The sequence below is a fragment of the Protomyctophum bolini genome (assembly GCF_963924005.1).
Source record: "Protomyctophum bolini genome assembly, chromosome: 12".
In the NCBI taxonomy this organism is placed as follows: domain Eukaryota; kingdom Metazoa; phylum Chordata; class Actinopteri; order Myctophiformes; family Myctophidae; genus Protomyctophum; species Protomyctophum bolini.
The window spans coordinates 28,267,692-28,290,262 of record NC_137873.1 but is presented as its reverse complement, the minus strand read 5'-3'; the positions used below and the strand labels follow the sequence as shown (position 1 = coordinate 28,290,262).

General features: G+C 43.7%; 1 protein-coding gene across 1 annotated transcript; it reads left to right on the top strand.

Annotated features, from left to right (window-relative positions):
- Positions 1-19,125: 19,125 nt before the first annotated feature.
- Positions 19,126-19,815, top strand: LOC308326193 (polyubiquitin-B; the record flags this gene model as incomplete). Its single annotated transcript, XM_080779001.1, has 1 exon — positions 19,126-19,815. The coding sequence occupies one exon, from the start codon at positions 19,126-19,128 to the stop codon at positions 19,813-19,815; it is 690 nt and encodes a 229-aa protein (XP_080635127.1).
- Between the last annotated feature and the right edge of the window lie 2,756 nt (positions 19,816-22,571).

The window sequence follows — 22,571 nt, the reverse complement described above, 5'->3', positions numbered from 1 at the left end:
TTCTCCCTTTTCCTACCATATGAACCCTAGTGTCTCTACAGTATCTATGGTGGGCGGGTCATAACATGGTGAAAATAGTGGTCAACATTCTGTGAAAATAACAGATCTACAAGATCACAACACACTGCAAGTCGCCTTACGGTAACTTCTATGATAATGGAACATGTGTGGCGTATGTTCCGCAATGCAAGTGACCCCCGCTGAGTGAATTTGGGCCTTTAGAGATCCCTCAACCAAGCCACTGTCAAGGCAAGGCAAACATTACATGCACTGTACAGTTGTAATTTGTTGGTCCTTTACTCCTTTCCTCTCGGCTGCTATGCCGAAGGGGATGTACCGGTTAGTTGATCTGTTTGTACTACTGTATGTGTGTGTGTGTGTGTGTGTGTGTGTGTGTGTGTGTGTGTGTGTGTGTGTGTGTGTGTGTGTGTGTGTGTGTGTGTGTGTGTGTGTGTGTGTATGTGTCCAATTGAGGGGCTTTCAAAGGGGCCCCAGGATTGATAGTTAGTAACCAAGTGGACTCTTACAGGTCTGTAACTCAGAGAAAACTGGAACCAAATGGACCCCTACGTGCCTCTCAGCGTTATATGAACACTGAGGGCTGTATAGTGTAGACTAGAGTAGACTGCCATCCCAGAGATAAAACATATTATCAATAGGCGGTCCGTGGTTTATTGCACATCCTTGGCAATAAAAAACATTGAGAATCACTGCATTACTTTACATTACATTACGTTCATGTGGCATTATGCTTGTACATTTCATGCCAGAGGGAGTTTGTATGTGAAAGAGAGATAAACGCACTGTGCGTGTGTGTGTGAGAGAGAGAGAGAGAGAGAGAGAAAGAGAGAGAGATTGTGTGTGTGTGTGTGTGTGTGTGTGTGTGTGTGTGTGTGTGTGTGTGTGTGTGTGTGACGTGTGTGGTCAAAACAATATGAAGAGGGAAGTGATGGGCACTTCATGCAAGCACTCTGTAAACTAGTAGTATAATATGACAAGGTCAACACAGGGAGAACTCTGATAAATAGAGAGTGGGAATGTAAAATAAAGGGGAGAGAAAAAGGTTAAGAGAGATTTTTGACTAATACTCTTGGGTGGGTGTTTGAGTGCATACAAGGTGAAAGCAGAAATTACATATTGGTGATATGGCAGGGTTTCTTTGGGGACTTGGTAGCGTTTATGATGAATACCGTACAAACCCTATACTGTACATTTTTATAATCTTTCCAATTGGCAGTACAATTAAACCCATTTATTTGAACTGTCTTGTTGGTTGCGTAACCTCTTTTTACAATGTGGCCAATAGCCAAGTCGTTTCCAACTTTGTCTGTCTGTCTGCCTACCTGCCTGCGCCAGATTAAATTAATGTGATGAATCAAGTTCCTTGTTCATAGTTTTGTTTATATAATTGTACTAAGCCTTTTTAAATGTAGCTCATCACTAGTCAACATGCCCAAGCATCCAGTGTGTCAGTCCAGATCACAAGTTATCCGATACCTCAGACTCTGAACTGCACATCATCCCAGAACCTGAAATGCTCAGTTACCTACAGTAGTGTCAGTGCCATCCTTCAATCTTCCCCGGCCCCTTGGCTGAGGCTCGGAGATCAAGTGGCCTCCATCTGTTTGTCTACCTCCCAGTCTGGCTGGCCTGCTTGTCTGACTGTCTGGCTGGCCTGCTTGTCTGACTGTCTGGCTGGCCTGCTTGTTCTGACTGTCTGGCTGGCCTGCTTGGTCTGACTGTCTGGCTGGCCTGCTTGGTCTGACTGTCTGGCTGGCCTGCTTGGTCTGACTGTCTGGCTGGCCTGCTTGGTTTGACTGTCTGGCTGGCCTGCTTGGTCTGTCTGTCTGACTGTCTGGCTGGCCTGCTTGGTCTGTCTGTCTGACTGTCTGGCTGGCCTGCTTGGTCTGTCTGTCTGTCTGTCTGACTGTCTGGCTGGCCTGCTTGGTCTGTCTGTCTGTCTGACTGTCTGGCTGGCCTGCTTGGTCTGTCTGTCTGGCCTGCTTGGTATGTCTGTCTGACTGTCTGTCTGGCCTGCTTGGTCGGTCTGTCTGACTGTCTGGCTGGCCTGCTTGGTCGGTCTGTCGGTCTGTCTGACTGTCTGGCTGGCCTGCTTGGTCGGTCTGTCTGACTGTCTGGCCTGCTTGGTCGGTCTGTCTGTCTGTCTGTCTGGCCTGCTTGGTCGGTCTGTCTGTCTGTCTGACTGTCTGGCTGGCCTGCTTGGTCGGTCTGTCTGTCTGTCTGACTGTCTGGCTGGCCTGCTTGGTCGGTCTGTCTGTCTGGCCTGCTTGGTCGGTCTGACTGTCTGGCTGGCTGGCCTGCTTGGTCGGTCTGACTGGCCGTCCTGACTGGCCTGTCTGACTGGCCTGTCTGACTGGCCTGTCTGTCTGTCTTGCTGTCTGTCTGGCTGTCTGTCTGGCTGTGTCTGTCTGTCTGGCTGGCTGGCTGGCTGGCTGGCCTGCAATCAATACCACAGTATGTCTGAACACCTGCTTTTGAAAAATAGCAAAAGATAATATTTACCATTTCAATATTTTGACACTTTGCTAAACAGAATGAAATATAGCCCTCTGTGTCTCAAGTGATGATACTGAAATATGACTCTAGTAAATGTGCTGTAATGAGTGCTTCAAAGGGGCTGTCGACTATTTCATCAGTCCGTAAGTAATCTTTTTACCTTAAAAGCAGCACTAATCACCCTTCTATTTCCAGCCATACGCCATCTAAAATGCCAAATACTGTATGCCAAAGGAACCTTTCTTTCTGGAAGAAAATGCAATTTTCCACTCATTTAAATGTCAGACAGAACTATTACCTACCTAACTATTACAGTCAGCACAGGCTATTTTTTCCCCCCTTGAACGAGGAGTCCTCAATAAGAATAGCAATCAACCACATGCATGCATGCAAGTACATAAGATGGCAAAAGAAAATGGAAAAGTAACATATTCCTCCATACACTGAGGATACCATGTCTGACCAGTATTATTGTCTCGTAAAAGTTAAAGCTTCATAAAGTACAAAAAATGCACTGGGGGCTTACCTTGCAAGGATTTACATTATTTCACTCTTGTGGCAATGCTACAGCATGCATATAGAGCATGCTGGCTCTATGGAAATAAATGTCTGTATAGGTAAAACTGTACTCTACTCCTAAATATATTCGGTAGGTATCGTAAATATATTCTAGACTGTTTTTGGCTTGAAATAACAAGCAAACGGCTGTAAACAAACTGCCTTCTCCTCTGCACCAGGGCTGAAAAATATGCAGTCAGCCAATCATTATATATTTTTTTATTATTGTAATTATTTAAAACTTTTAGAGTAGCCAATTATTTTATGACTTATTTAGTTGTTTCAGACCTGCAGCACTCACTGGACCGGTTCACAGCCGTGCGTACGGCGGCTGAGATGAGGTTCAGCGTCTCCAAATCTGAGGCCATGGTTCTCAGCAGGAAACCGGTGGATTGTGCACTCCGGGTAGGGAATGAGGTGTTCACCCCAGGTGAAGGAGTTTCAGTTGGAGGAAACACATCGACTCACTGGCCATGGAATGTCTCGGGATCACCCTCTCTGGTGGAGCTGTTGCCCCCCCGCGACCCGACTACGGATGGCTACAACAGCAGTGGCAACACAACAGTCACAACAAAGTAATGTATTGTGTGCCCCCACCACCAGGAGCATACAAGGGCCATCGTCCTACCCCCCCCCCCCGCCCAACACTCCCTGCTGACAGGTGCCACCCCAGCCCGTAGCTGCGTAGCAGTATGTGCAACAGACCAATATCACCCTCCGCGCCCAGCTTCCCTCGCCAGAACGGGGACCAAATGTGTTTGCATATTGTAGACGGCTAGACGCCCGACAAAGCCGGGTGCACCACGGTGGAGTCGAACCCACAACCTGCGTCGACAGGGATTTTACCACTACATCACCAGAGCGCCCAGCCAGTCATTATTGGGGGATAAACCCTGACAGGGTCATTAGTCCCTGACACGAAGCCTATATATATAGGCTACTGTAGACTTTTGAAAATGTTTAAAAATGTATTTTCTGTGTGCAAAACATAATAACGATGATGCAAAATAATTGAACTTTTCCTAAATAATTGTGACTGGTCTTGCCATGGCCTGACCGTGAAAGAGTTGAGCAAGAATTCCATATCTCTATGGGGTTGGCCTGTATCAGCTGACCCTGTTCTCTGGTGGTGGCAGAGAAGACAGGAGCAATGTGCTCCGGTTGTCACATTTTGCCCAAACCTATTTGTGTGTGCAGCGTGATCCGTGCACTGTGCACGTGATCCGTGCACTGTGCAGGCATCCCGCATCACATCAGAGAGGGTATTCTCCACGGTTGATGACACCATTAGCCCAGAGAGATCTACAGTAGGCGTCTCCCAGAGAAAGCAGATGTGCTCATTTTGTCCACAGGAGAACTGTTGATATTTATGTGTCAGTTTTACATTTGGTTCGAAGCTTATTCAAATGTATACTGTATATTATGTCTATTTTTCTAAAGATCATTTTTTATTATATCAGCATGATTTATATGCTATATATCCTATAACTATAACTAATTTTCACCTCAAGCAAATCCGTTCAGAATGGAAGGCACGGCAATGGCTACAATAATTAATTAATTAATAGCTGGCTACAGAAGTGTTAAGATTTTACTTAGGGGTTGGACGATAACTCACGATATGATACTGTGACCATATCTAATCTGGCTCTCGATAACCCTATCACGATACACGATATCTGCGATGATGTATTGCATATATTGCCATATCACAATATAACATTTATATATTTGCTGTTGATGGCCTGTGTACTGGTCTAATATTGATCAGGAATCGACATGGAAATCTATAAGTAATCAGAGCGATAACCAGAATTGATAATGGCATTCGTATCAATAACATTTAATCAATTCCCATTCAGTGTAAACTGATTCATATACTTCCACACATTTAAGTCAAACTGCAGCTATGTTAAATCATACGTTTATTAAACGTTCTCAAGCGCTGCCATTTCAATCGTTGCAGCGAGTCGTTTTCTAGTACAGTGTGAGTAGAGCAAAGCCACTGCTCTGTGACGGCTAGCCTTGTTAACTATTCTAGGAACACCCCTGTGTCTTACACACGAGCACTTACACACAAACACACGAGCAGACGAAGGTATCTCTTTCCAACACAAGCAAGGACGTGTGCACGCACGCGCACGCACAGTCGCACACGGTAGTGTACAGGCTTATACAAGCAAACATGTGCAGACACAGTACACATATACTGTACAAATGCATCCATGCAGATATCCAGGTCAGGACACATGGCTATATACAATAGACTTGCACAAACATTGCCCACACAATGGGACTAAGCCAGTGGGTTATGCTGGTACTCAACCACGTATCTGGGGATCATGGACCCTTACAGTATGTGTTCCATTTGTACACCAAGGACAGAGTAGATTGGGGTCGCAGAGATTTAAAAAGGTGCAAATGGGCTTTGATGTGATGTACACATACACACTACACATTGTACAGCGTATGAGACTGGGGGACGGGGGTACTTGAAATGAAAAGGCTTGAGACTCACTGGGTTGGGCTAGCCCATTGTGTACCGTTTTCCCATGCGTTATAATATGACCAAGCACAAGTCTGTATAATCCACCCAGCGTACAGGGTTATAAAATTATGGTCTACAGTGTCTGTATAATCCACCCAGCGTACAGGGTTATACGGTCTACAGTGTCTGTATAATCCACCCAGCGTACAGTACCCAGTGTACAGGGTTATACGGTCTACACAGTGTCTCACTGAGGTCTGTATAATCCACCCAGCGTACAGGGTTATATGGTCTACAGTGTCTCACTGAGGTCTGTATAATCCACCCAGCGTACAGGGTTATACGGTCTACAGTGTCTGTATAATCCACCCAGCGTACAGGGTTATATGGTCTACAGTACCCAGCGTACAGGGTTATACGGTCTACAGTGTCTGTATAATCCACCAAGCGTACAGGGTTATACGGTCTACAGTGTCTGTATAATCCACCCAGCGTACAGTACCCAGTGTACAGGGTTATACGGTCTACAGTGTCTGTATAATCCACCCAGCGTACAGTACCCAGTGTACAGGGTTATACGGTCTACAGTGTCTCACTGAGGTCTGTATAATCCACCCAGCGTACAGGGTTATATGGTCTACAGTGTCTCACTGAGGTCTGTATAATCCACCCAGCGTACAGGGTTATATGGTCTACAGTACCCAGTGTACAGGGTTATACAGTCTACAGTGTCTCACTGAGGTTTGCAAACACTGCGTCAAACATGCGTTAGATAATCAATGAGGAGCCCTGAACACTGTTTCCCATCATTTTGATGAGATCGATTGCAAACATGGCTCTGAAAAAGCACCGTTTACCAGCCTCCCTCTGCCGCTAATGTATGTCCGCGACAACCACCATTTTTCTTGCAGCTGCTGAAATGGCAAGATATTTCTAAACATGGCTCTTTCTGTAAAGAGCCTACCATAGCTGTGCCGTTCCAAGTTTTTGCTGAGCAGACTGTCACAGTAATTGCCTTGGATACTCTAGAGAGTAGAGACACAGGGAAAGTAAAAAGAAAAAAAAGGAAATAAATGCCACTAGTGCTCCCAAGGCCAGATCATAAGCCAAAGGCAGAGGCGGAGACACAAATGAACAGTGCGTGCATGTGTGCGTGCGCGCGCATAAATGCTTCTTCATCTTTTTCCTGTTGTTGTGAGCTTGTACTAAGATCAGCAATCTTCACTGAATATTTGTAAATTTTCACCCATTATGTCCCATCCATAACAGGGATAGTAGTAATAGTACAGTACATTTATGATGACAAGGAAATAGGATTTACAACTTATTTAGGATATTAATGATACATCACTGAGGATACGTCCCAGGTGCATCCATGCGATGTATTTTCAAGTTATTCTATTTATAGTGACTCATAGGAATATGAGACTATGTGACAACCAGCCAAACCAGGTATAGTCTGGTGACCACCGGAGAGACAGGTGACAGCCGGAATGTAGACGGCACCCTGGGAGCAGTATGGGTTGGCACCCCAGCCTGCGTTCTCCGTGAGGAGGAAACCCAAAAAATCTTCGGTGAGGCCTATAGGAGGGCCATTCGAGCCGCAAGCGAAGCCTGCAGTACCACCGTTGCCCAGGGGGAGCCTGCACAACCATTGCGGCTCATGAATCCTGCTGGGAGTCTGGTGCAACGCACAGGTCCTGGCTGCACCTGGTGAGACGTAGGAGGGGCCCGGACACGAGTCAACCCACAGAGCCTAGTCCCTCCACATGCCAAGATTGTGTGGCCCTGGTCTTTCCCTAGTGGGTCTGATCGAGGGTAGCTACTGGGACGTAAGTCGGGACGTCATCACCCCGGCTGGGTCACCTGAGTGAGGGGTATGATGTTCGCGAGACCCGAAACCCCAATGACCTTGGGATACATTATTGAGGATACGTCCCAGGTGCATCCATGCAATGTATTTTCGTTCTTATGAAAATATGCTGGTAGCAGTGGTATAACGCTGGTAGCGGGGGGGAAATCTTAACCACACTGGTGTTAACCCAATAATACAATACCTACCAGACAGACCCTAATTGTAGACAAAACAAATGTAACTATAGTCCTTTAAAATAACATCACAGTAAAGCTGAAAATACTTTCCTAAAAGTGAAACTCACATTCACTGTCAAAGGAGGAACTTAAACGTTTCCAGTTGATGACATTGTACTTTTGGTGCACATTGAGACATCAGTTTTATATTGAGTAGACTAGACAGAAGTACAATTGTGATTCTACTGGAGTTACTCCCTTCAGTAGGCCTAGTGGATTGGAGATCGAAGACAGATGATGAATGGTGCTCATTAATGTCCAGTAGAATTCATTACCCTTCAAAGAAAATGTCACTGCAGGTGAATCTTACCGACATGACAATTGATGACAATTACGCTTTATTCTGGCGTGTCTTCTCACATAAATAGCTCACCTGCTAAGATTGTTGTCTGCTGTGTTAGTTAAGTGCAATTCCCATGATTTTACATTTGCGTATTTACAATCAACCAGCTTGTGCCTTGGCTTGAACACCAGCTGTCAACTGCAACAAAATACCCCTCTCATAATATGCTCAAGCATGTGGTACGCATAATACAAAATATAAGTGGCACTTGCTGCATGAGAGGACTTCTTCATAATATTCTACGTTGTATGAAATTATATATTATTAACCCATTTTGGGTGGGAACCCCTTTTGGTGTTTTAAACATTATGTTATAATTTAGCTATTGAAAAATAGCAGATCTACAAGCTCATAGCGCGCCACCGAGTGGCGCGCTACGAGCTTATAGGTCTGCTATTTTTGAAAAATCGTGAAAATATTTATTTCAGAAAACTGAAGGATTTAGAAGATTTTTTTTTTTAATTTCGAGGTCAGGCCAAAATAGATTAAGGCAGAGTAGCATATCTAGCGAGATATGATCTGTATGCTGAGACGGAAATCAGATAAAAGGGATGGAGAAGTGTCTTCTAGGTGAGCTCTCACCACCAGCTCAGCACAGAAGATAAAAGCCCCACAACCCACAGCCCTGCAGTGAGTGTATGCATGAATGTGGAACGGCCTGTTTAAATATGACTGAGCCTCTGTGGTTTTCTCTCCACACAGCCAGCTGGAGACATCCAAAATTAACCAATGTGTGCCATAAAATGAATGCACCCGTACAGTATATATGCATATCACCCAGCCATGGTCAGTTCAATTTCATTTTTATTAAATTAAGTTGTATATTAAAACTGTGCATCTGCTGTGTGATCGTACCAGTCACCCTTAGTTACTTCTTAATGGGCTAGAGATCAACCGTGCCCCTTTCTACTGCCAAAACTTTCTGATATTTGATCAGATACTTTCAAAAGAAATGTGTCTACAATGAATGTCTTGAATTGAAAATGAAGAGCAAACAAACACAGACAGATAGACAGATGTATGTGCAAATAATAAATCTATGGATATAGATCGTTAGAAAGATAGATAGATATAGGCGAGCAGACAACTAATGTGAAAACGTTTTTACTACTGTAGTTTATAATGCTGCTTGCCCCATGGCCAGGTATCTGCTCATGAACAAGAAACTATATTACTAGTAATTTAACTCATTACTTGGCTGACAGGTCAGCTATGCTTGGATGGCCTGTCCTGATGAAACCACGGTAGTTTTTAAACCCTTTTGAATGTTCTAGTTGACTTGTCTAGTCTCAATCTCAACGCAGAGGCTAATAAACTAGCTAATTAACTCAATATTATGTGCCATGGTCTAGTAGTAGTACTTGATCTTATTTTTCAATTTAGCGTTTCCTGAAATAAAAAAATCACACCCGTGTAGATGAAACATCAAACATCAAACACAGACAGAACACAGAACATGCGTTCTGCACACATTTCAATATGAATGTGTATTGTGTACTGTTGAACAACTGAAAATCTGTCTGTGAGAGGCTGCTCTGCAACATACTGTACACTGTACAGTGTACACCCTGAGAGTTAAATGAACACCGTGTATAGATAGACATGGATGGGAATACATATTCAGAGAGGAAGGAGATTAACTGTGGATGTTCTACAACAGCTCCGATTACTTGATTGACTTTTGCCAGCGTGCCCCCCGAGGCAGCTGCTTTCTGACCCAATAGAAGCAACACAAAATGCTAATACAGAGTAGTGGACTGATAGGCGAGCTCGCACAACTATTTTTACATTAAGTGCTTTCCACTCCTTTAGCTATGAGGTTGTTGTTTATTTCACTCCTATTTTTTTTTTTTAAACCACAGCGCAGCCAGGGGCAAGAATAGGCATATTCAGGTCAGGCAGGCATGCAGTCGTTGCATTATCATCTTAAAAACAGGGGGAAAAGATGAGGTCAGTGTTTTTGAGTCAACTGAAGTTAGCTATCCACTTAATCCGGACACCATGCAGCACACTGGAGTCCCATAGGGTTTACCCAACTGGTACAAAACACAATCTATGCACTGCAGAGAGGGCTGGACGATGTCTACTTCCCTGCTACTCACAGCAATGTCCATTGCAGCAGTGTTTACATTTAGACTGCTCACTAACTATCTGTCAAATTGCTATGCTTAAGCTTGCTTCTGTATTTTAAAAACTGCACATAAGGGATTTTTTTTGCACACAATATACACAGCACAGCGGTAGTGCTGTGGGAATGTTGGTGAGCAGAATGACTTATCAGGCGGTCAGTGAATTATGTACAGCACCCTGTGGTGTGTATGAGAGAAGAGCACTGCAAACCTCCACGGGCTGCCACAGCTGTCAGAGTGGGAGAGCTGCATCCAGAGACAACACACACACACACACACACACACACACACTACAGTAGGTGTGTTTCAGTTGGAAGGGTGCCGCAGAACTGTAGTGCGGGCCAGATAAGCTCGGTATTGTGTATTGTATGACTGAATAGAATAAAACTTTCTACAGTGATTCCATTATATATACGTTTGTTTTCGGATGTGGAAAAATGTACAGGTATAATTATAATCAACCCCACCGGGTTGGTTCCTATATACAGCTGAGAGAATATCAGTCTAATTTCACCTATTAAAGCAATTTTGTGATGACTATAGTGGGCGCACCACTAGGCAGGTTTGCACCCCGGGAGCCTCGGCTCCCCACAGGAGGCCTACCTGCTTGTTCCTGCCAGTAGCATACTTGTCTCAGTGATTAAGCCATGCATGTTTAAGTACAAACAGCTTGTACTACAGTGAAACTGAGAAAGGCTCATTAAATCAGTTAATGGTTCCTTTGATCGCTCCTCAGTTGCTTGGATAACTGTGGTAATTCTAGAGCTCATGCATGCAAACGTGTGCTAACCTTCGGGGACACGTGTGCATTTAGCAGATCCAAATCCCTTGTGGAGTGCCCCCCCTGCCCCCCCTCCCCTCTTGGGCCGCCTCGTCTGCTTGGGTGACTCTGGATAAACTCTGGCAAATCGTCCCTCCGCGGCGTGATTCGAGTGTCTGCCTATCAATGCACGATGGTATGCTAGGTTTCTCTCTGTAGCTGACACAACACTTGGATCGTTTCTGAACGCTTGAAATAATTTACTTTCTGACACACAATTGTGAGTTACCGTTGTGTCAATGAGTAGTTAATTAAAACACATGCTGTTAGATTAGCATCAAGAGCTGGTGCAGCTCAGAGAGGGGAGTGCAGTTGGATGTCAGTGAGCGCCTGTTTTGCTACAATAGACTGTTTTGGTCACACCACAGCAAACCTGCAGTGGTACTGGTGCTCCCAATTATATTTTTAGGTCGCACAGATTAAAATTCAGGCACATTTGTGACCAAAACGGTCGCAAAGTTCGAGCCCTGCACTGCTGTACTGCTTTGACTTTCAGATAGGATAGAGCCTTGCAAAAACACTTAGCCTTCCCTAGCCTTGCTCTGATGTCCTTTTTTGTTGCTGTACTGTATGTATGCCCTTCGCTTATTCTCGAGAACAGTTCATCGGAATGACTTCACACTTGGTTGGTGTAATGCTGAAGACCTCTTTGTTGAAAGAACAAATTGGGTTGTCAGGCAGTCAAAAAATGTTTTTGTCCCATCCACAATTCACTTGAACACACACTGTGTACGCCCGTCGCCTTATCCTTTGGCAAGAGAATTTAATGCAAATCGAAAATCTGCCTTCTTGAGATATCAACCCGTCAGGAAGGGGTTGCGTGGCCTAAATAGGTTTGTGAACCATATTCTATTTGATTGACTATTCGCTCTTCATAGAAAGGATATACTTTAGACAACAGATGATTTTAAACTGTTGCTGTATTTTGGGGCATTTTAACGTACTCTGTGCCGACATCGACTTTTCACACCTCCCGGTCCAAACTCCCTGATGACCTTTTTAATATCAATTGATTACGGTTCACAACTGTGTTCTGTACTCGCTCGCATCGCATCGCGGTGCGATAAAAAGAAAAAGAAAAGAAAACGTAAATGAATATGAAAATTCCACTGGCATAATATCTCGGATTCTTCTTTTTGGCTAAAAACAAGCTTGATTGTTTTGGGTGAATTAAATAACATTTGCGGCACCCATTACATAGTGATAATTCACTTCCTGGGTCACGGTTTCCAAGTGAAATGGCTTTCTCGTGATTATTGCCACTTCAGTGATGCTTGCGGAACTCGACTTCGTCTCATTCCTGACTGCATCACTGTCGTGGCAATAATCACGTTAACCCACACCCTCTCGTGTAATATTGCTTAATTAAACTATTATTATGCAACAAGTGGTAAAAAATTATGTAACAGTATAAACCGGTTTGGGCCCTAGAGATGAATCAGGTATAGCATTATTACTATTTAATGTGTGTCTTTGTCTTTTCATCTGGGGCAAGAAGGTAGATGAGAGAGACTTGTTAAAAGACAGGTTATTTTCATTCAACACAGATGGAACTAACCTCAACATAAATACAGGAAAACTGCCTCGCAGTGCAATCTTACATAAATGATGAGAGACAAGTGCGAATGGGCCAGCCATCTGCTGACTCTGCTAACAGCCACTACTTTACTTTCTTTTTTGAGGAGCGCTAGCTACTCCAACCTCTGGCTTTCTGAATGACGTCAAATGACGTTTTGGGGCGGCAGTGGCTCAGTGGTAGAGTGATCGGATGGGAACCGCACGGTTGACGGTTCCCAGTTCGAACCTGAGCTCCTCCAGAGTTAGTGTCGAACAGTCGAAGTGTACTTGAGCAAGACACTGAACACCTAATTGCTCCGGATGTGCAGGTTTGTGCCTTGCATGGTTTCCTCCAGTATCGGTGTGTGAATGTGTGTGTGAATGGGTGAATGTAATGCACAATCTCTGTAAAGCGCCTTGGATACCATTTACCATGGCAGCCAAGTCTATGTTTAGAGAGCACTTTAAGCAAAGATTACCAGGTGTCCCTCACACACGAGTGTGATGTTTCTTTTCACATTTCTGTCCCTTTTAAATGGAATACTGCATATGTTGGTCCTTAAACAATCCAGGACTTATTTGAATTAATTCATATTTGAATTATTTTCTATGGAAGAGTATGCTACAGTGGAGGCCATAAGAATTTACTATTGTGATGGCCACTGCCTGGCGTCCATAGCCTTTGTATGCACAACAAATCATTTGTAACTCTACACAGAATAGCAGCAGTTGCAAGAGCCAAGATGATAAAAGTTACGGCCATTTTCTGGCACGCATGCATGCACACCCGCGCCCACGTACATATGCACACACACACACACACACACACACACACACACACACACACACACACAATAATGCTACTTAAAAGGGTGTTTTACCAAAGTAAAAAGAGAGTCGCCAACGTTAGATTTGTTTTCTCTTCACTTCACTGGATTGACATTCTTTTGATGTACAGCTGCATGCTGTCAGTAAGCTTGCGCTTCAGTATAAAAATCCTCATTATACTATATGTGAGGGCGGAGTTGCCTCCCACTTTAAAGTCCTCAATGTATGTTGGCCCTGCATATCTATACTTATGTCTCTTTAAATCTCAATACATCTGGTTCAATATTTATTATTCACTGCCTCTTAAGGAATGAATGTGTTGAAACTCTCGGTGTCTAAAAAGGTTCAATCTCCATGTGTAATATATTATTTACAAATGTTATTTGTTGAATTGGAAGCACAAACTTGCTCCATTGGTTGTACTGGAATCCACAGTTAAGGTCACCTCTTGCATAAAAACGGTGCAATTGCTGTCATAATGCGAGCATGCGTCATCATCTCTTTCATTCAGATTGTACACAAGCAGATTGACAATACAACGTATCAATTCATATTAACCATTCAGCATTGTCTGTAGAAACTGCTTGTAAACAGTATACATGCATATTCTGTTAATATAAGTAGGGCAGGCTTTTTGAGTAGTGCAACCACTCCAAGGAACAGCAATGTCCCTATATGTCCATCCCTATCTACAACGAGCTTGTAGGTCTGCTATTTTTTAAAATTCGTGAAAATATTTATTTCAGAAGTTTTTCATGAAATCTAGTCTAGTTCATGGTACAGATATCATGCATATTGTATGCGTTGAATAGGCTTCATGATTCCACATGCACACTTTGCACAGTGAAGTGGAACCGTAGGCAAGATTCATCAGGCTGCACATGTGACTACGCAAATCAGCTCTGAAAGGCTCACTTTGTTGGACATGCAAATCCTACGACTGACAGCAGTGCTACAATAGGTAGAAGATTAGAAATTCAATTATTGGGTTGCCTGGTGTTTCAGTCAGTTAAGACCATAATTGTGCTCCTTGTTAGTGGCGATTGCTGTCTCGTATATACTGACCCATCACATCAGTAATAAATAAACCAATACAAATCTTTAAAAAAAAATATCTATTAAATTATCATAAATCGGTATTATGTTCCTTTCCCTCTGACAGCATGGAAGGTATAATTTTCCAATTTGAAAACAGCTAAGCATATATGATTAAAACATGATATCCGCAAACAAGCAAGCGGGTACCAATTTATATTTTGTAATGTGCCTAAGCTGAAAAACCGACAGAAGAACGAAGCTCAATTACTGAAGCCCGGATTGGGTATTTTGAATTTCAAAAAATCCTTTCCATTCTGAAATTAAATAGGGGAAAAAACAGATTTCTTCACTCATTCGTCTTTTCTTTCCTCCTCTCTCCTCATCCCCTTTTCTGCTTCCCCTTCAGGGTGTATCGTGTGTGTCCTACATACGTCATTCATCTATTGTTCATCAGCCGAAATCCCTTATTAGTCAACCTCCTGCTTCTAACAAGCATTCCATTTCCCTTCTGCTGGGAATTGTCAGTCATACACACCAAAAGCAGTTCTCCTCTTTAAAGACAGCCACTGCAAAACAACATATTTCTTTTTAATCTACCTCTGCCTAACCGGGAAATTAAATCCGAGTGTGTTTTTCTTTTAAGTGTTATACCTGCTTGTTATTATTGTGAAATGGGGATGACAGCAGTCCTTTAGGCTTTCAGGTCTTGCCATTCTCAAACTGAGGAGGCAAACCGTGGATCTCAAGGTAGAGGGTGTGAGCTGCTGGAGTGGATTCAGAAAAGAAGAATGAGAAAAGATAGAAAAATGAAGATGAATTGAGAAATAAGAAAAAGAAAGAAAAAAGGAGAGATGCTGAGACTGTGATGGCAGTGGAAGAAAAAGACAGTTAGAAGTCCACAGTGAGCTAGAACTGTGAGAAAAGAGAGTAAGAAAAATGCTGGGACCTGGGTCTATAGAAACTACAGTGACGCCAGACAGTGATGGCTTTCACTCACCCTGGAGTGTCACCCAGGAGACCTGGGGATGAGACTTGTCCTCATTTAAACACAGGCACAGACATGTACACAAACACCTGCGGGTAAAATACTTCCAAACTAAACTCACTAAAAACAAACAATATGACAAAGGAGAAATGGGGGCTGAGGGTCATTCCATGTAGCCTGCTTACTGCCCTCCGTTTCTCTTCTCCTTCCCTCATTTTCAGCTCCATCTTCCTCTCTCCCATACCTGAGCTTCACTCCTCCATCTTCATTCCTATACCCGACCCACCTCCGACCACCACCGCCAACGCCTGATAACACACAGACACACAATCTAGCCTGGCTCATTTGTCCTCTGCTGTGCTCTTGTCCTATCTACTTCTGTGTAATCAATGGGAGAGGCCGAGAAAACGAGGGCAGTTGATTTAACCAGACAATCGATACCTGCAGCTCCCTGCTGAGGCCTCACCAATCTGGGCCGGTGCATTTACTGTCAGTGCTGATTGGATTACATTGGCCCAATTAGACATTTGGCAACACAGGGATTACAGGGATTCCACGGTATCCGGGTATAGTAGTGCAGGCAGTGCAGTCATGGATGCCACAGTGTGCACAAGTAGACGCATGGATACACTACGTTACCTGCTCCACACAGTCACACACACACACACACACACACACACACACACACACACACACACACACACACACACACACACACACACACACACACACACACACACACACACACACACACACACACACACACACACACACACACACACACACACTTTAATCATTTATTTATGTCCACATAAGAGATATAATACAAGGACACAAATATTTACAAGGTGCTGTACAGAATGCAATCAGCAAATCCCGGTAAAATAACCACATACCCTTCAGGGGTACAAGTAACAACATCTTCGCCATATTTGGCGGCTACCGATAGTAGAAGAGATTGCACTGAATTTTTGCAAGCCGTTTAGCTGCTTTTTTTGGCATCGCGAGTTGTTGGAAGCCTCTTACAACCAACCTATGTACATGTCCTAGGCTGCCATTACATTACCTGCCTCTTCTCTCGCACGCACGCACGGACGCACGCACGCATGCACACACACACACACGCCTCAGTTCTTGGTGGCTGCAGGGCCATCTATGTCCTACCCTATTAGTCCTGAACCTGAAGGTGTAGGTACTATACACTGTATACAGCAATACAACAAGCCAGGCTTGTTAGAGGGTGAGAACTCAGGGCTGCAACAGAAAATGTCAACGTTGTCTTTGTTAGTGGAAATTACATCCAGACAACCTTCAAACAGAAGATGGGAGAAATTGCCTTCAGCAGGCACAGGAACCGACAGCGGGGACAGAAACGGCGAGAAAATCGGAAAATGGAGATAGAATCCAAGGCACTCTTCTTGCAAGAAAGTCGTTTTATTGTAGAAATATTAAAAGGTTTCTACCACATACACACACACACACACGCACACAGTGTCAAATGGGTGATGAGTTGGTCCAAATCTGACGATGCGGCACCCATTTAATGCAACAGGACTCCCCTGCAACAGATGTTGACAAAACGGGTCTCTCGTGTCACATTGCATGTTGACAAGTTTACAATTTCAAGCCCATTGGTATGCAACCCAAATTGCGCTGTTGAAGTGTTAATGCGTCGCACCGCTCGGCACAGGCACTCACTTGACTAACGCTACACTGGGTGGTGCCACACAGGGCTCAAATCTGCTTCTGACACCGTGCCTACTGCCTAGCTTATTTTATACCGCATGCAACCTATTACAATTTGGGAGTGCTACAGGGAACATCGAGAAGCGACAGTGCAGGTGCTTTTGCCCTAAATTGTCACTAGCACGACCGGGGAGGGAGAATGTGTTGCTTACACACACACACACACACACACACACACACAGTATACATGCGACATTGATTGTTTGCTGAATTGTGTAGGGGGAAAGCTTCCTCTTAGTTCAAAGCTAAGTCTGTCAAATGAAGATAATTTCTTTCAGACGTTTTAAGTACCCTATGCCCAGGCAGGGACCTCCTGGCTGCCTAAGACATGTGAGTCTGACTAAAGCATGATTTATATACTGAGTTGTGCACCGGTGTCGTGCACTGAAACTATAGCAGATCTAAGCTCACAATGGATACTTAGTTCTTGCCATCAAAGCATCGTGAGTTTGGAGCTCAATTGAAAGTGGGGATTAAGACATGACAGGCATGGGCAGGTCTGGAGAGCGGCTGGCATGCCCCCCATTAATTGAAGAACATGTTAATAATGTAGTAGTCCATTTTCACTTCAAGATAGCACTCCTAATCAGCAGTAATTAGGCACAAACAAACTAATTAAATAAAGGTTACACCACATCTGAACACACTATTGGCAACTTGGCAATGGTCATTGACAATGTAAAACAAATGTGGTGTATGCCCAATTGCCCATCCATATTAACCCACTTCATGTGTTCAATTGCGCATGCAGCGGTTCACTTCCTTGTTTACTGGCAGACAAAACTTGCTGTTCTCTCTAAATATACGGCACTCTCCATGGTTTTGATCAGAATGCTGATGTTCTGTCCTATTTCTGACTTCAGCACGCATCTTGTTTGGAATATTAACGCTTCTAAACTAAAGAAAGATTAGATGTATTAGCACGAGGTACTAATGGAACATTATACCTCCCAGTTTTGGGGGGAAATGGAAGGCAGGGCTTTTCAGAGTAAAATCTGCCCATCTGCTTGGCACTCTTCTTGGCACAAATTCCCCGGCAAAAATATAGTGTTTTCTCAAAAAGTTAATAACTTTTAAAAGTGCTCTGCTTTGCCAGAAAAAAAGATGCTCTGATCGGGGCTGGATTAAAAATAAAGGGGCCCTGGGGCTACACCTGATCAAAGGGACCCCTCAATATTACCATATTTTCAGAGGCTCTCTCTCATGTCTGCCGATTTTTTGTGGAAAAACTAAATAGCTCAGTTCATAAAATGTGACTCTTTTTGATACAGAGACAGTCATGGCGGCATTGCAGCAAGTATGTTATGCACTCCGTCCGTGTGTGTGTGTGTGTGTGTGTGTGTGTGTGTGTGTGTGTGTGTGTGTGTGTGTGTGTGTGTGTGTGTGTGTGTGTGTGTGTGTGTGTGTGTGTGTGTGTGTGTGTGTGTGTGTGTGTGTGTGTGTGTGTGTGTGTGTGTGCGCGTGTGTGTGTGTGTGTGTGTGTGGACTGCTGGGCGAGTGCCAGCGCTTTGGAATGGGGGGTCAGATCAACATATGGAATGAATTCTGTACTGGCCATATACTGTACAGTATGGAGCGTGTCTGAGTGTACAGGGTTTGATGAGGTCAGATCAACATATGGAATGTCAGAAGAGCTCAACTCCATATATAGAGGGTGGAAGGGTGGCAGCGGGGGCAATACAATAATTTGTATTTGCCCAAATAATATGGAGATGCATGATGCCACAGTACTGACATCGTAGGGCTGTAGACTGATGTCATACAGTGTGGGCTCCAAGTACTCTGATAACAGCACTGCAATAAGTACACATTAAACATTTCTAATTTTGGAGACATTCACATTATGAGGTCAGAACTGACGTCGGAACTGTGACATCTCCTTCAACATAAAAGAGAGAGATGACAGTTAATCTCACCAGTTTGTAAAGTGCTGTTTGAGATCGTTTAGAGCATCCTAAGAGAATCATATCAGTAAGATTGATAGTATTGCATAATTAGCAGACTCACGACTCAAATTGTACAAACATGCAGATTTTTGTGAAGACCCTGACTGGCAAGACCATCACCCTGGAAGTTGAGCCGAGTGACAACATTGAGAATGTCAAGGCCAAAATCCAGGACAAGGAAGGCATTCCCCCTGATCAGCAGAGACTGATCTTTGCTGGCAAGCAGCTGGAAGATGGACGCACCCTGTCTGACTACAACATCCAGAAGGAGTCCACCCTCCACCTTGTACTGCGTCTGAGGGGTGGAATGCAGATCTTTGTCAAGACTCTGACCGGCAAAACCATCACCCTGGAAGTTGAGCCGAGTGACAACATTGAGAATGTCAAGGCCAAAATCCAGGACAAGGAAGGCATTCCCCCTGATCAGCAGAGACTGATCTTTGCTGGCAAGCAGCTGGAAGATGGACGCACCCTGTCTGACTACAACATCCAGAAGGAGTCCACCCTCCACCTTGTACTGCGTCTTAGGGGAGGAATGCAGATCTTTGTCAAGACTCTGACCGGCAAAACCATCACCCTGGAGGTTGAACCAAGTGATAACATTGAGAATGTCAAGGCCAAAATCCAGGACAAGGAAGGTATTCCCCCTGATCAGCAGAGACTGATCTTTGCTGGCAAGCAACTGGAAGATGGCCGCACCCTGTCTGACTACAACATCCAGAAAGAATCTACCCTCCACCTTGTGCTGCGTCTGAGGGGAGGGCAGTAAATCATAATCTTAAATGTTTAAAATAGCATGAATTACATTTTGGAGAAAATAAATAAAATAAATGCGATTAGGAGATTCCCATGGTTTTCTAAACCATCCTAAGGCCAACAGCGCAGTGGGTATTGCCCCTTACCCCCCAAAATAATCTAGAAAAAAAGATTACAAAAAAAGGTGAGATGGCTCACCAAAATAAGAGCATATACAATGATGACAAAGCAGCGGCGTAACTACCGTGACGCAGACAACGCGGCTGCGGCTTTTTTATAACTATACTTGCTGATCAGCCTGCGTCGGGGCCCACTGGCATCTAGTTACGCGTCTGTGACAAAGAGTAAGGTGCCTCTGGTTGTCTGTCCAGAGTCACCTGCGGTTCAAAGAGCACCACTATTATAACTATACACAATGATATTTGTCTGGCCAGTCTTGCATAGACTAACTGTACAACATTGATAAATGGCAATGATAACTAGCTCTGGTCCATAGCCTTCTCTAATGATCTGACATGTAATATTTCCATATTATGTTTTCAAGGTCTAACTAAATTGTAGTGATTTTTTTTTCTCTCTTTTTTACAACTATAAGCCCGTTTTGAAATACATTGTAAATCAATACAATGCATTGACACAAACAATACTACACACAAATAGAAAGAATCTACCCTTCACCTTGTCACCTTAGGAGGGCAGTAAATGATTCTATAACCCATGTGTCAGTACAGAGCTACTGTCATATTGGCTATTGGATATGGGCTTACAAAGATTTAAAACGGCGTAGGCCCGGGAAAGATGTCAGGACTAACCTGGCAATTAATCAATTACATTAAATGGGAGAGAATAAATACAATCAAGAGATTTGAGCTTGATTCCAATGCATGGTTTTCTAAACCCTCCCAAGGTCAACAGTGCAGTGAGTATTGGCCCCCCAAAAAACTAGAAAAACTATTTAAAAATACTTTAAGGTGCTTATAGCACCTCAACCATCCCAAAGAACCGTCTGTCTCAGTCCTGCCCCCTTTCATGACAGGCCTAGAAAATAATTTCCCATGCATTTTTCTCCCTCAAAAAGCAACAAAAAACCCTGCCTTTTTTTCTTTCTAATTCTTTTTTCGGCCCAAAAAATTGTGTTTGTTGTCATGATTTGTCACAATCCCAGTTGGCTTTGTCCGAGGCTTACAGATCTTTAAATAAATACTTTGAAACGTCTATGGGAAAACGCATGGGAAATTATTTTCCGGGCCTGTCGTCGGCATGAAAGGGGACAGGTCTGCGACGCTCTATATAGCACTGTTTGAAACGTCTATGGGAAAACGCATGGGAAATTATTTTCCGGGCCTGTCGTCGGCATGAAAGGGGACAGGTCTGCGACGCTCTATATAGCACTGTTTCCCAAACAGTGGGTCGGGACCTATGGTCGGGACCCATTTGTAGGTCACAGACCAACTTTTATGGGTCATGACTCGAGCTAAAATACGTACCATTTCCTTTCCTTTTTCCTACATTTAAAAAATATACATAGTATTTCATAGTATCTTTTTGAGGGGCACTAGCCCCTCCTATGTTTACTTTGTACCACGGAAAATATTTGATTGGCTGAGCACATAATGTGATGTATGATGATGATAAGAGCACATGAGTGTGCTTTTTTTAAATAAAAAAAACAAATCTAAGAAATTCCACAAAAAAGTGAAAATAGGCGTTCTACTGTACAAGCGACATGTTGTGCACTTGTACTGTAGATCTACTATTTTTACAAGTTTGGGTTGCCTTGAAAAACTCTAATCTCTCTTTGGGTTCCGACCTAAAAAGTTTGGGAACCACGTCACTGACACTGCAATAGCACCGCAACCATCCCAAAGAACCGCTGGTTATTTGGGAAAATAGGTTATAAACCATCCGAAATAACCAATAATACTGAGGTTTATTGTTTATAAGGATCCCCATTAGCTTTTGCCTTGACAAAAGCTAGTCTTCCTGGGGTCCGACACAGACAAACATTTAACATAGGCAATACTTACAATTGTTTACAAACACTAACTCAAAATAAAACATAGTAAATAAAGAGCGCTATAGCCTAGCACCACAATCATTCCAAAGAATCTGCTGAGCTGAAGCACCACAACCATTAACCAACAAGAAATTATGACATAGTCATATATGTCAGGTGAAACAGGCGCTTTGTTATTATTTTATTAGTAACGTATATAATATATGTTTCTGAAATGTAAGACAGTTGACTGGCATAGAATAGTAGGCTGCTGCTGCTGCTATATTATTGTCACAACTTGAAGTTATAGCATGATGTCGACCTACAGTATATGAACAAGGATAGGATGAGAACCAAGCCAACCGCTGTCTGTCCGTTGTGCATTCCTCAACCCCCCCCCCCCCCCTTAGACAGATAATCGATCCTATTGCATATGTAACCGTTAGTGCGATAATATGACTTTCTTCTGGCTCATTCCGCCAAGTCTCGCCTCTCTCTCTCTGCCTGAGTGCAGGCCTGTCTGTCTGCACACACGAGTCACATACAACGCGCTAGCGGCTCGCTCACTGATCAACTCCGGGAAAAAACCCTAAGATTTCAGCAACAATCAGACGCGCAGTGCACTCAGCACGCATTTTACAACTGGATGATGATGCTCGGCTTTCTCGCACTGAATCCACGTAGACAGACAGCAGACACAGAACCCAAACACTGATGTAAACTTGTTGTTTGATTCAACATAGGCTACCGTAGAGTGCCACCGAAAAATAGCT